General features: G+C 47.7%; 2 protein-coding genes across 2 annotated transcripts; one reads left to right on the top strand and one right to left on the bottom strand.

The window, feature by feature from the left end:
- The first annotated feature begins 1,106 nt into the window (after nucleotides 1-1,106).
- Nucleotides 1,107-1,928, top strand: LOC110690073. Its single transcript, XM_021866899.1, has one exon. It carries the CDS (start codon nucleotides 1,107-1,109, stop codon nucleotides 1,926-1,928), a length of 822 nt encoding a protein of 273 aa, XP_021722591.1.
- A 4,903-nt stretch (nucleotides 1,929-6,831) lies between these two features.
- LOC110690072 (nucleolar and coiled-body phosphoprotein 1-like) lies at nucleotides 6,832-9,444 on the bottom strand. The gene is made up of 3 exons (XM_021866898.1): nucleotides 9,099-9,444; nucleotides 8,113-8,222; nucleotides 6,832-7,383 (listed from the first exon to the last, which is right to left on the bottom strand). Exons 1-3 carry the CDS (start codon nucleotides 9,442-9,444, stop codon nucleotides 6,832-6,834), a joined length of 1,008 nt encoding a protein of 335 aa, XP_021722590.1.
- Nucleotides 9,445-11,302: the final 1,858 nt, after the last annotated feature.

The raw sequence follows: 11,302 nt of genomic DNA, 5'->3' as shown, positions 1-11,302 counted from the left end.
GCGGTCGACTGGACAGCTCCTGTCTCGAGGAATGATCTTATGACCATCATGAGAAGTTTCAAGGGTGAGATTAAAGATCTCATCAACAAGAAGACGGCTGTCCCCCAAAAAGGGCAGTCGAGCAAAAAGCCTTCCTCTTCAGGAAAGAAGAAGTCGCTGAAGGACCGTCAGGCAACCCCCCACCCTCGCCAAGAGGAGAGGCGGGTACCTCTACTCAATTTGCCCAAGCACCGTATCCCTGCCACATTGGGAAGGAAACCAATCCGCCTGGTCCATCCAGACGGATCAAAGAAATCCTACTCAGACGCCCGGCTGCTGATTCAGCAGAAAAGGAGCCAACAGCAGTCTGAGTCGACCTCCACTTCTGATTTTTTGACAGTGTACAAAACACTTCCATGAATCATTCAAGGTCAAACTATGAGATCCGGACAGGCAGTACCCACTCCAGTTCTAGCTCTCACCAACAACAGTCGGCACCATATGCTACTCAGCCGCCATATGTGCCGCAAACTCACTACTTTCTGCCACCTCCTCCTTTTGGAGGTCAGATGGCTAAGAATGTCCAGCCTTTGGACTGGCAGTTACGGCTGATCCAACTGGGAGAACAGCCAACCGCCTTCTCCAAGGAAACTTTACAAGCCGCCCAGCCGGCTAAAGTGAAAAATGTGTTAATAGGCGCCTACGATGGCACTGCTTACCTAGAGGATCATCTTATGGCCTTCACCAATCTAATGTACCTTCAAGGATTGGACGATGCCACATGGTGTAGATGTTTTCTTGCCACTTTGAAGGGAATCGCCCGACAGTGGTTCGGCAATCTGCCGGCCGGTTGTGTCAACAACTTCAGAACACTGGCCTATTTGTTTGCATCAAACTTTTCTATGAACATACCTGCCAGGAAGACGACTCTTGATCTAGGAGCCGTCCAGCAGTAAGAAAAGGAGGGATTACGCTCCTACATAAAGAGTTTCAATCTAATGAGGATACAAATACCCAACTTGCCGGATGAAGTAGCCTATACCGACTTCTTCAAGGGATTGAAGGACGGGTCGAACTTCAAGTTCGACTTAGTCAGAAAAAAAGTAGCTACTCTCCAAGAGGCAATGATGGAGTCCAAGACCTACATACAGGCAGTCGACCTCTGTCACATGGGAAAGCAAGGGGACCAGAAAAGGTCCGAGAAAAAGGAAAGTCGCTCACAGAAAGCGGCCCCCAAGGAAGATAAGAAGAGAAAAGATGTTTGGATGGTCGACTCCACTGGTCAGCCGCCCAGTAAGAAAAGAAAAGAGTTCACTCCATATTCCCCCAAGTATGAGTTCAACAAAGATAATCATGCTATTTTTAAAGAAGTTAAGGGCCGACTCTCACTTGAGAAGCCGGCACCTATGAAGGGTGATCCTAGCAAGCGCAACCAAGGCAAACACTGCCATTTTCATGATGACGTTGGGCATGAGACCAACAAATGTATTAGCCTCAAGCGTCTGCTGGATCAGTTGGCTGAAAAGGGTGTTCTGGACTCTTATGTCAACAAACCTAAAGGAAAACAGCCCCCCAAACAAAATCAGTCGGCCAGGCAAAAAAGACAGAAGCCGGCCGACAGCTCTGACACTAATGAAGTCACCATCTATACAATAGCAGGCAGCTATGCAGGGGGAGGACCGACTGTTCGGGGAAACAAGGATAGCATCAGGCAGTTGGATGTTAACTCTGTTAATCGGGGTGAGACCTCTGGTACCTCGTTTCCTGATGTTATTATTTCTGAGAAAGATTTTGGTGGTGTCCGACGGCCGCATGACGACCCAATTGTCATCGAGTGTAAAGTGGCCAACCAAAGAGTTGGCAGGATACTTATTGAGACAGGGAGTTCATCGGACCTCATCAGCCATAAGTGCTTGACCAAGCTCAAGTACAGGCCTGAGAGTATATAGCCTGTCTCCCATCCTTTGGTAGGATTTGGAGGGGGAGTCGTCCATCCAATTGGTCAAGTCGACTTGCCCGTCCGTCTGGGTGAGAGAGGTGAGGGCCGCCACATGGTCATTCGTTTTCTGTTTGTGGAAGAACTTACTGCCTACAACATGATCCTTGGGCGCCCCACCCTTAATGACTCCAAAGAAGTTATCATTCCATCCCTTATGTTGCTCAAGTTTGAGAAGGACGAAAAAATAGTCGGCTCCATAAGGGGGGGCCAGAGAATGGCCAAAGAGTGTTACCTCACTAACATCAAAACAACGGTAACTTCAGACGGCCCAACTGGCAAAGCCATTAAAGACACGTCTACCCAAGAGGCGGAGGTCCAGAAAAAGCATAAGCAATAGCAATCACTGGCTGAGGAGCGGCCGGATGAATTCCGCCCTCAGCCAGCTGGGGAGCATGTTGATGTCGCCCTCGATGACAGTCGGCCAGACCGAATTGTTAAGGTGGGGACGACTGCCCTGACTGAACTTGGCAATGACCTTCGCCAACTGCTGAAAGAGTTCCAAGATATTTTTGTATTTGAGGTGCATGAGATGCCAGGAATTAGTCTAGACCTGGCGGTACACAAACTAGCTGTCGACCCAAAAAAGAAACCGGTACGACAGAAGAAAAGGCATCATGGTGAAGAAAGAAATCAGGCGGCCGCCGCCGAGGTAAAAAAGTTACTTGACGCGGGATACATTCGGCAGTGTTTCTACCCAGAATGGGTTGCAAATGTTGTGCTAGTCAAGAAGTCGAATGGTTCCTGGCGCATGTGTGTGGACTACACTGATTTAAACAAGGCATGTCCAAAAGACAGCTACCCTTTGCCAAAAATCGACAGCTTAGTTGACTCAACAGCCGGCCATGCCTTGATGAGTTTCATGGACACCTATTCAGGCTTTCACCAGATCCCTCTATGGAAGAAAGATCAAGAGAAAACTGCCTTTGTCACAGAACAGGGGCTCTATTGTTACACGGTTATGCCGTTTGGTCTGAAGAACGCCCCGGAAACCTTCCAAAGAATGATCAACACTGTGTTTTTTGAACAAATTGGAAGAAATGTTGAGGCGTATATTGATGATATGATTGTAAAGTCAAAACTTCAAACGGACCATCTGGCAGATCTCCGAGAAACATTCGCCACACTCAGGCGGCACCGAGTCATGCTTAATCCAAAAAAGTGTGTCTTTGGAGTTGAGTCTGGGAAGTTTCTCGGATTCCTCATAAATCAAAGGGGAATAGAAGCAAATCCTGACAAGGTGCAGACGGTCATTGACATGCAGTCGCCTCGCACCATCCGAGAGGTACAAAAGCTAACAGGCTGCCTGACAGCCCTCAGAAGGTTTCTCAGTCGGGCAGGCGACAAGTGCCTCTACTTTTTCCAGGCAATCAGAAAGAAAGCAAGGTTTGAATGGGGACCGGATGCTGAGTCGGCCCTCCAAAAGCTGAAAGAACATCTGCATTCCCTGCCGAGACTCGTCAGTCCTTTACCAAAAGAAGTGCTTTACATGTATCTCGCAGTATCATATCATGCTTTAATTGTCGTCCTCTTAGCTGAAAGAGACGGCTGCCAACTCCCAGTCTATTTTGTCAGTCATGTTTTAAAGAATGTAGATTTGAGATACCCACTGGTGGAAAAGTTTGGACTCGCCCTGTACATGGCAGTGAAAAAATTGAAGCCTTATTTCCTGGCACATCCGGTGGTCGTCTACACAGACCAGCCAATCCAGCGGCCCCTGACGACCATGGAGTCGTCAGGGCGGATGATAAAGTGGGAAATTGAGATCAAAATTCTTGAGGTCACGTTGAAGCCCAGAAAAGCTGTGAAGGGGCAAGCCTTTGCAGACTTTATAGTTGAGATGACCCGGCCACCAGAATGTGAAAAATTTGACCAACTCTGGAAAGTCTATGTTGATGGGAGTTCCACAGCAAATGGTTGTGGGGCAGGTATTGTATGTCAGTCGCCAAAGGGCGACATGTATGAATATGCTCTTCGCTTCAAGTTTCAGACGTCAAACAATGAAGCTGAGTATGAAGCCCTTTTGGCTGGTATCCGCATGTGCAAAGCAGCCGGGGCAAGAAAAATAGCCGCCTGTTCTGATTCACAACTCATAGTCAGCCAATACAATGGGGATTATGAAGCCACTCATCCGGCTATGGTCAAGTACCTAGAAGCCGTGAGACAGGCGGCAAGCTCACTTGAAGATTTCCAGTTAACTCAGGTCCCAAGGTCCGAGAATAACCAGGCGGATGCCTTGTCCAAACTGGCATCCTCGGCCTCATGCGACACTCCTAGAATTGTATTCTGGGAAGTAATGGAAAAGCGGAGTATTGAGGAACACAACGTTGCAGTCCTTGATAGAAGCTCAACATGAATGAACCCAATAAGGACATACCTGACTGACGGCACCTTGTCGGATGATCATCATCAGGCGGCCTTACTAAAGAAGCGAGCGTCCAGTTTTGAAATGGTAAAGGGAGAACTCTACAAGAGAGGATACCTTAAACCCTTCTTGAAATGTGTTACCCCAGAAAAAGGGCGAGAGGTCTTGGAAGACCTACACTTTGGATATTATGCCTCTCACATAGGCAGTAGGTCGCTTGCTCAGAGAGTGAGGCGGCAAGGGTACTTATGGCCGACTCTGGAGGCAGACGCCATGGATCTAGTTAAAAAGTGCGACAAGTGCCAGAGGTTTGGCAAATTGATTCATCGTCCAGCACAGATCTAACGGCTATCCATAGCCCAATACCCTTTTCTAAGTGGGGCATGGATATTCTAGGACCCTATACGCCTGCATCAGGCGGCAGGAGACACATCCTAGTAGCAGTCGACTACTTCACCAAATGGGTGGAGGCCGAAGCAGTCAGGGGCATCAAGACTAAGGATGTCATCTCCTTCATTTGGAGGAATGTGATCACTCGATTCGGGGTGCCTATGTCCATGGTTTTTGACAACGGTCCCCAGTTTGAGACGCCTGTTCTCAAAACTTGGTTGAGAGATCAAGGCATTTCTTACTGTTTTGCATCAGTCGGACGGCCGCTAGCAAACGGCCAGGTCGAGGCATTTAACAAAATCATCTCAAACGGTATAAAGAAGAAGATTGAGAAAGCAGGCGGCCTATAGGCAGACGAACTACCACATGTTCTTTGGGCCATAAGGACGATTGAAAAGGGAGCGACTGGAGAAACACCTTTCCTCCTAACATATGGGGCAGAAGCTGTCCTACCCATTGAGCACTATGAGCAGACTCTCCGAGTTATGCTGTATAATGAAGATGCAAACTGGGAAGCAATGCGCCTAGCATTGGATTCCCTTCCAGAAAGTAGGGGCAATGCTGCCCTACGCCATGAAATATACCGCCTGAGAATGACTCGAATCTACAATAGAAGAGTACACAAGCGCCCACTCAAAGTAGGGGACTTTGTACTAAGGAAGATGGAATCAGTCGGCAGGGCCAATGAGTTGGGAAAACTAACTCCTAACTGGGAAGGACCCTACCGAATCTATGAGGAGGTCAGGGACGGCACCTACCGTCTGGAAACTCCAGAGGGCCGACCCCTACCTAGGACTTGGAATGTAGACAATCTGAAAAAATATTACTTTTGATGTAATCAATTAAAGTTTATTAATGAAAGATTCCAAGTTTATCCTCTTTTTACATGTTTCAAAAAGGAGTACACTCCGATTGTCTCAAGACAGGCGGATACCCTCCAGCACATGCTTACTAAAGGGCACGCCTGTTTGCCCACCATACGGCTAATCAACCCAGGCACCTAGCCGCTTGATTACGCTTAGTTTTTAAATTAATACGACCTGTCCTAATAAATAGCAGGCGTCCGACGACATGCCATTTGGATGAGATTCTTCGCAGAGAGCAGCTCCCATTTGGGTGGAATAATGCTCTATAAATTACTTACACGGCCCCTATACGGCTATCCACAAGGACAACGTCCGTTTTGAGACAAGGATAACTCGACACTTACATAAGTGTCAGCAGTTGACATCTGCGTCGGATAGCCGCCTGTATTACTTGGGATAGATACAGGAGGCGCCCCCTGAGTTAATTGTCAACAAAAATTGACGAATCAAGGGGATTAGTCGGCCATTGACGACTGATACCTCTACTACTCAGGATTAAGAGCAGCCACAATTGGTTAACGCCATAGTTAAACCATAGTTGTCCTCCCATACTTGGTCCGGAATCCTAAAAAGTTTAAGCAGTCCGCCTGGTCTTTGGCAAAAAGGCACTCAAACAAACATTCCTGCTAAAAAATACTAAATGAATCTGAGAAATCTAGAAGGACCTCTCGGTGTCCGACTGGATGTGATAGCACCTACTATGTCTCTCGTAAACATACTAAGGGGCTTGTGACAATCGATAAAACAGTGACTAGCCGATTGTTCTCTAAGAACTAGGCAAACCCCTGTGTCTTGAAATGCACTATAAGTTGGTTAATTCAGTCGGTACCTTACCATTGTGACTAAGTGCATTTCAATTAAGGCTAGTTATGTTTGCTACTAGAGTCCGTCTGTCTATGGCCGACTAATTACTCTCTTTTCAAGAAGTAACCTAGTCGTCCAGGGGCAAGGGCAGTCGGCATCAAGGTGCAACATCTTAGCTTAAAAGTTTAACATGGATGTGCCATACAAGCGGCTATTAAGTTGCGAAGTGCAAAATGTTTGGCAAATTCAACAAAAATAAAAAAATCGAAAAACAGCTTATGTAACAGCAAAAGACGACTCAACAGTCGCCAATTCATGTCAAATTAAAGCCAGACAAGCTGGAAAATATTCAGAATCCCTGGCCCCCTGGCCGGGTAAGGTTACATAAATACACGGTACGCAGGCTAGATCAAGTTTGAAGACAGAAAAGCTTAAACAGTGGGAGGGACCTCGCCTTCAGCAGCCGCCTTCTCTTGCTGGGGAGGGGACACTTGATTGCTCTGAACAGTCTCCTGTTCAGGCGCCTTTTTTGAAGACTCCCCTTCAGCCCCAACAACCGCCACTTCCTCTTCAGAAGAAGAAGAAGACTCGGACCCTTCCTGACCGTCGCCTCCCCCCATGACCGCCTCGTCATGCTCTTGAGTGCAAGCGGCAAACTGGTTCCCCCATGTTGAATAGTCGGCGTTTGGATAGAGGCAGTCCCGGGTCATTTTCATAATGGCGCTACAATCCTCCATCATGTCAGCGACCAGGGCCCTTTTCTCCTCTTCGAACCTCGACTTATATTTTTGGGCCAGTTGCTTTTCCTGGTTGGCCAGGCGCTGCTTCAGGCGGGCATTGCTGGTTTTCGGGTCCTCCGCCGCCTTCACAGCCTTGTCATGGGCGTCGGCCTTCCCCTGGTTCTTAGAGACTTTGAGCTTGAGCTCCTTTATTTTCTCTTTGGCCGCCTCCAGATCATCCTTGACTTGCTGATTCGCAGCCGCCTGTGCAAGCAATATGTCATTCGTCAAGACTTCATTTTGAAAAATAGAAAACATGGCCTTGTCCATGGTGGAGGCAGCGTGCTCTTTGGCAAACTTTACCTCTTTGTTCTTTTCTTGGATGGGCCGACGGAGATCGTGCACTCGCAGCATAGACTAATCAAAAACAAAAGAATAGTCGGTCAGCTAAAGGTTCGTCTCTCAAAAGTGAAGCAGAGTTTGTGAAGGCTTAAAGAATACCTCGGCCAACAGGGCAACGATGCCGTCTAGGTTAAGGGTGTCGAACCCTCTAACTGTTTCCTTCTCTTGAGAAGGGACCGCCTGCAGCATAGTCTTTGCTATGGCAACAAGGTCTGGCCGAGAACGATGATCGCCTGCAACAGGTGGCGGATGATTAATATCCGACTGGCAAACTTGAAGAAGTTCTCAAAGTTGTGTAAACAAACTTACCATCAGGCGCCTTCTCCTTGTTTTTCTCGGCAAGAAGTTTGTCCTTTTCCTGTTGCCTTCCCTTCTCTAAAGGGAAGTTGGCAGCAGGGGACGACCCATGTTTGGTCGCCACATGCTTTCGGGGACGAAGAGGGGTGCTCGCGTCCCCTCCCGCCTGCTTTCTGGCCTTCTCGGGAGGCGGTTGAGGGGTCGACCGGTCCTACAAGAAAACATCACAGTCGGTCAGTAGGGTTCACTAAAAAGCAAGAGATAAAGATATTGGATTCAATCATGAAGTCTTACCCCAGCCGGCTTGTTGGCTGGCGACTCCTTAGTTGGGCGTTTGCCCAAAACCGCCAAGCGGTACTGTGATTCCGCCTTTTTCGAAGCAGAGACCTTCTCCATTGCTTTAGCTGCATCAAGAAATCAAGAATTAGAAAAATAGACAAGTGACTAAGTCAGTATGGGAAACAGGCGGATAGCTACCTTCAGACATCTCGGTACTTAGCCCACAGGCGGCCAAGTACGTCCCATCATACAACCAGTTGTATTTGGGAACATATTGTTAGGGAACAAAAACTTTCTTCCTTGATTCAGGGTCCGCCTGAACGTCAACCTTAAACAAGCCAGCGTCTAAAATCTCGCGCTTGGCCTTGGAAGGAACAGGCGGCAGGTCTTTGCTGGCTAGGAAGGGTGAATCCCTATTCCACCTATTGTACTTAGCATTCTTGGCTTTGTCAGGGCAAGTGATAATGTAGAAGGTGGTTCGCCAGTCCTTCCACTTGTTCTCCTTACCCTGTGCCATGGCATATCCCCTATGGGATGTCAGCTGATACCAGCCGGATCCTGTTACTTTTGGAGTCCGACTAAGGTAATTCATTTGAGCAAACGCCTCGAAACTGGCGTCCACTTCATGCATTTTGCACCCGGCCACATAGCCGAGTATGTTGAACCAGGAATTGGGGGCCAGCTGCCACAACCCAATCTGGTATCCGTCTAAAATGGCCTCGACGGCCGGGTGAAGAGGAAATCGAAGGTCGGCCTTAATAGCCGCCTCATAACAACCAAAGCACTGGTCCCCATAGCTGGAACCAGTCGGCCAAACTACAGTATCTTCTCTATCGGAGACTGACACTAAGTAGTCATCCCCCATTACATGCTTGGAGATCAACTCTCTAAATCTCTCTATCATGACCTTCCGCCTCCCTTCAGGCACATGGTGAAAATAAGGGGCGTAAAAGTCTCGGTAGGATGCCATGGGCTCGGCCCAGTTCTCCCCCATCGCACACTTAAAGACTCTCTAGCTGTGTGAATCCTAGAATACATCTCTTCAGAGTCGAGAGAGTTCTGGCTCTCGCTAGTGGCGTCCGACTCGTCGCTAGAGTCCGACGAGTCATTGGGTTGCAAAGGTTCGGTTGGTGCCGCCTCTGTTTCAGAAGGCGACTCCTCAGTTTTGTTTTGGGTTTGAGAGGGTCCAGCAGGGACCGCATCCTTCTCAGGAGACGACTCCCCAGAGTCACGTAAGATTGAGTCGCCAGGTGTACTTGGGGTACCCGATCTGTGATCAGGAAGGTCATAATGTGTATAAGAGTCGTCTGAGTTGGTTATTCGGCCAGTAGTCTTGATTCTTGCCATGATGTCCTGCACAGACATGGAAACAGTCGGATGTTGTGCAAAGGACAAGGGTGGTCCTAGAAAAGTGGAGTCGGCACTCCTAGTCCTGGATTCAGCCGTCCCCGGTGACCGACTAATCGACAACCTAGGTCGTGCCGAGTGTCCTTGAGACACCATACTTTGTAAAATAAAAAGAGGAAAAAGATTCAAAGAATGGATGTTTACCTGAAGTCGAAAGTTAAAGTAGACTGGAAGTAGGCGCCCGAGAAGAAAGTAAGCGGCGGGGTACGACTGCTCCGTAAAATCGCAAAAAGCTGGGGTCCGAGAGATCTCTTTCTCAAAACAAAGTGAACAAATGTTAACTAAAGACTTGTTGACCAACCCTATTTATACGGAGAGAATGAACAGAAGAGCATTCAAATTCAAAAACTTGGGCGGGAAAATTCTCGGCCAAGCTATCCGTCGACACCTGTCGTCTCCTCATTGGACGACGCTTACCACAGGTCACACGTGCCACCTGTGAGGGGAAAATGATTAGGGGGATTTTCCCTTAATCCACCTCTCGCCACGTGGACCAATCAGGGCCTGACAAGTGTCACCCAGTTGGGCTTATCAGGACCTGCCACGTGGCACGCTTCCATTGGTCCACCATGGACCTCCTATGTTGCGCCATGTGTCCCTCTCAACCTTGCCTAAACAGGTAATAGATTGGGCCCAATTCCCAAGAAAGCCCAGTCAGTCTTAGGGTTGGCCAAAACCCTAGAACCTGGCACGCTTCCCAAGGCTATAAATACGGTCATAAATGCTCATTTATGAGGGAGAGACTGTTCACAAGAAACACTCGGATTATACAAATCCCAAGACAATCACACACCACACGGTACCGCCTGCTAGACCCGTCCTAGCATCTGGCACCTATTTACATTCTGCTTTACAACTCCTTCATCTACTAACTTGATCGTTGGAGGCGGAGCTCCCTACCCAAGGAGTCTCTGTTATCTTGCAAGTACAGGCGCGTGGTTCCAGCCTCGAAGTTGTAACTCTCCCAAGGGACACAGAAAACCTCGGAACAGACATGATTCAATCCATGATGGGTCTAACCACTCTCTTCCTATTTCTTTTTGGGGACATGCACTTCAAACCGCGGCACTAACACTGAACCGCGCTCCGTCAAAAGCTGTAAAAAAGACTCCATATGAATTATGGACGAAGAAACCTCCGCGATTTTCTTTTCTAAAGATTTAGGGTTGCGAAGCATATGTCAAGAGACTCATATTTGACAAGCTTGCACCACAATCTGACAAATGTTTCTTTGTGGGGTATCCAAAAGAATAAAGGGGTATTACTTCTACAACCAATCTGAGAACAAAGTATTTGTTGCTCAAGATGGTGTCTTTTTGGAAAAGAATCACCTTTCCAAAATGACAAGTGGGAGGAAAAAGGATGAGCAACAAAAGGAACCCAACAATCAAAGGGCTTTGGAAGCGCTTGTTGATAAAAGTCAAAGTCAAACCGACAATGTTAATGCTTAAGCTATCACCCTATGTAGGTCACAAAGGCCAAGATCTCAACCAGACAGATAACTTGGTGTCGTGTTAACTGAGAATCAAGAAATCCTAGGTATGGATGGTGATAAGTCAGTGACATACAAGCAAGTTATGACGAGCCCCAACTTTACTAAATGGCTAGAGGCCATGAAATCCGAGATGGACTCCATCTTTGAAAATCAAGTTTGGGACTTAGTTGATTTGCCCGAAGGTTACACACCTATCGGTTACAAATGGATTTTCAAGATAAAAACTGACAAAGAAGGAAATGTATATGTTTACCAAGCTAGATTGGTGGCAAAAGGTTATAGGAAAATTCACGGCATTGATTA

The sequence above is a fragment of the Chenopodium quinoa genome, unplaced genomic scaffold (assembly GCF_001683475.1).
Source record: "Chenopodium quinoa cultivar QQ74 unplaced genomic scaffold, ASM168347v1, whole genome shotgun sequence".
Lineage (NCBI taxonomy): Eukaryota > Viridiplantae > Streptophyta > Magnoliopsida > Caryophyllales > Amaranthaceae > Chenopodium > Chenopodium quinoa.
This window is presented reverse-complemented; position numbering and strand designations above follow the sequence as displayed.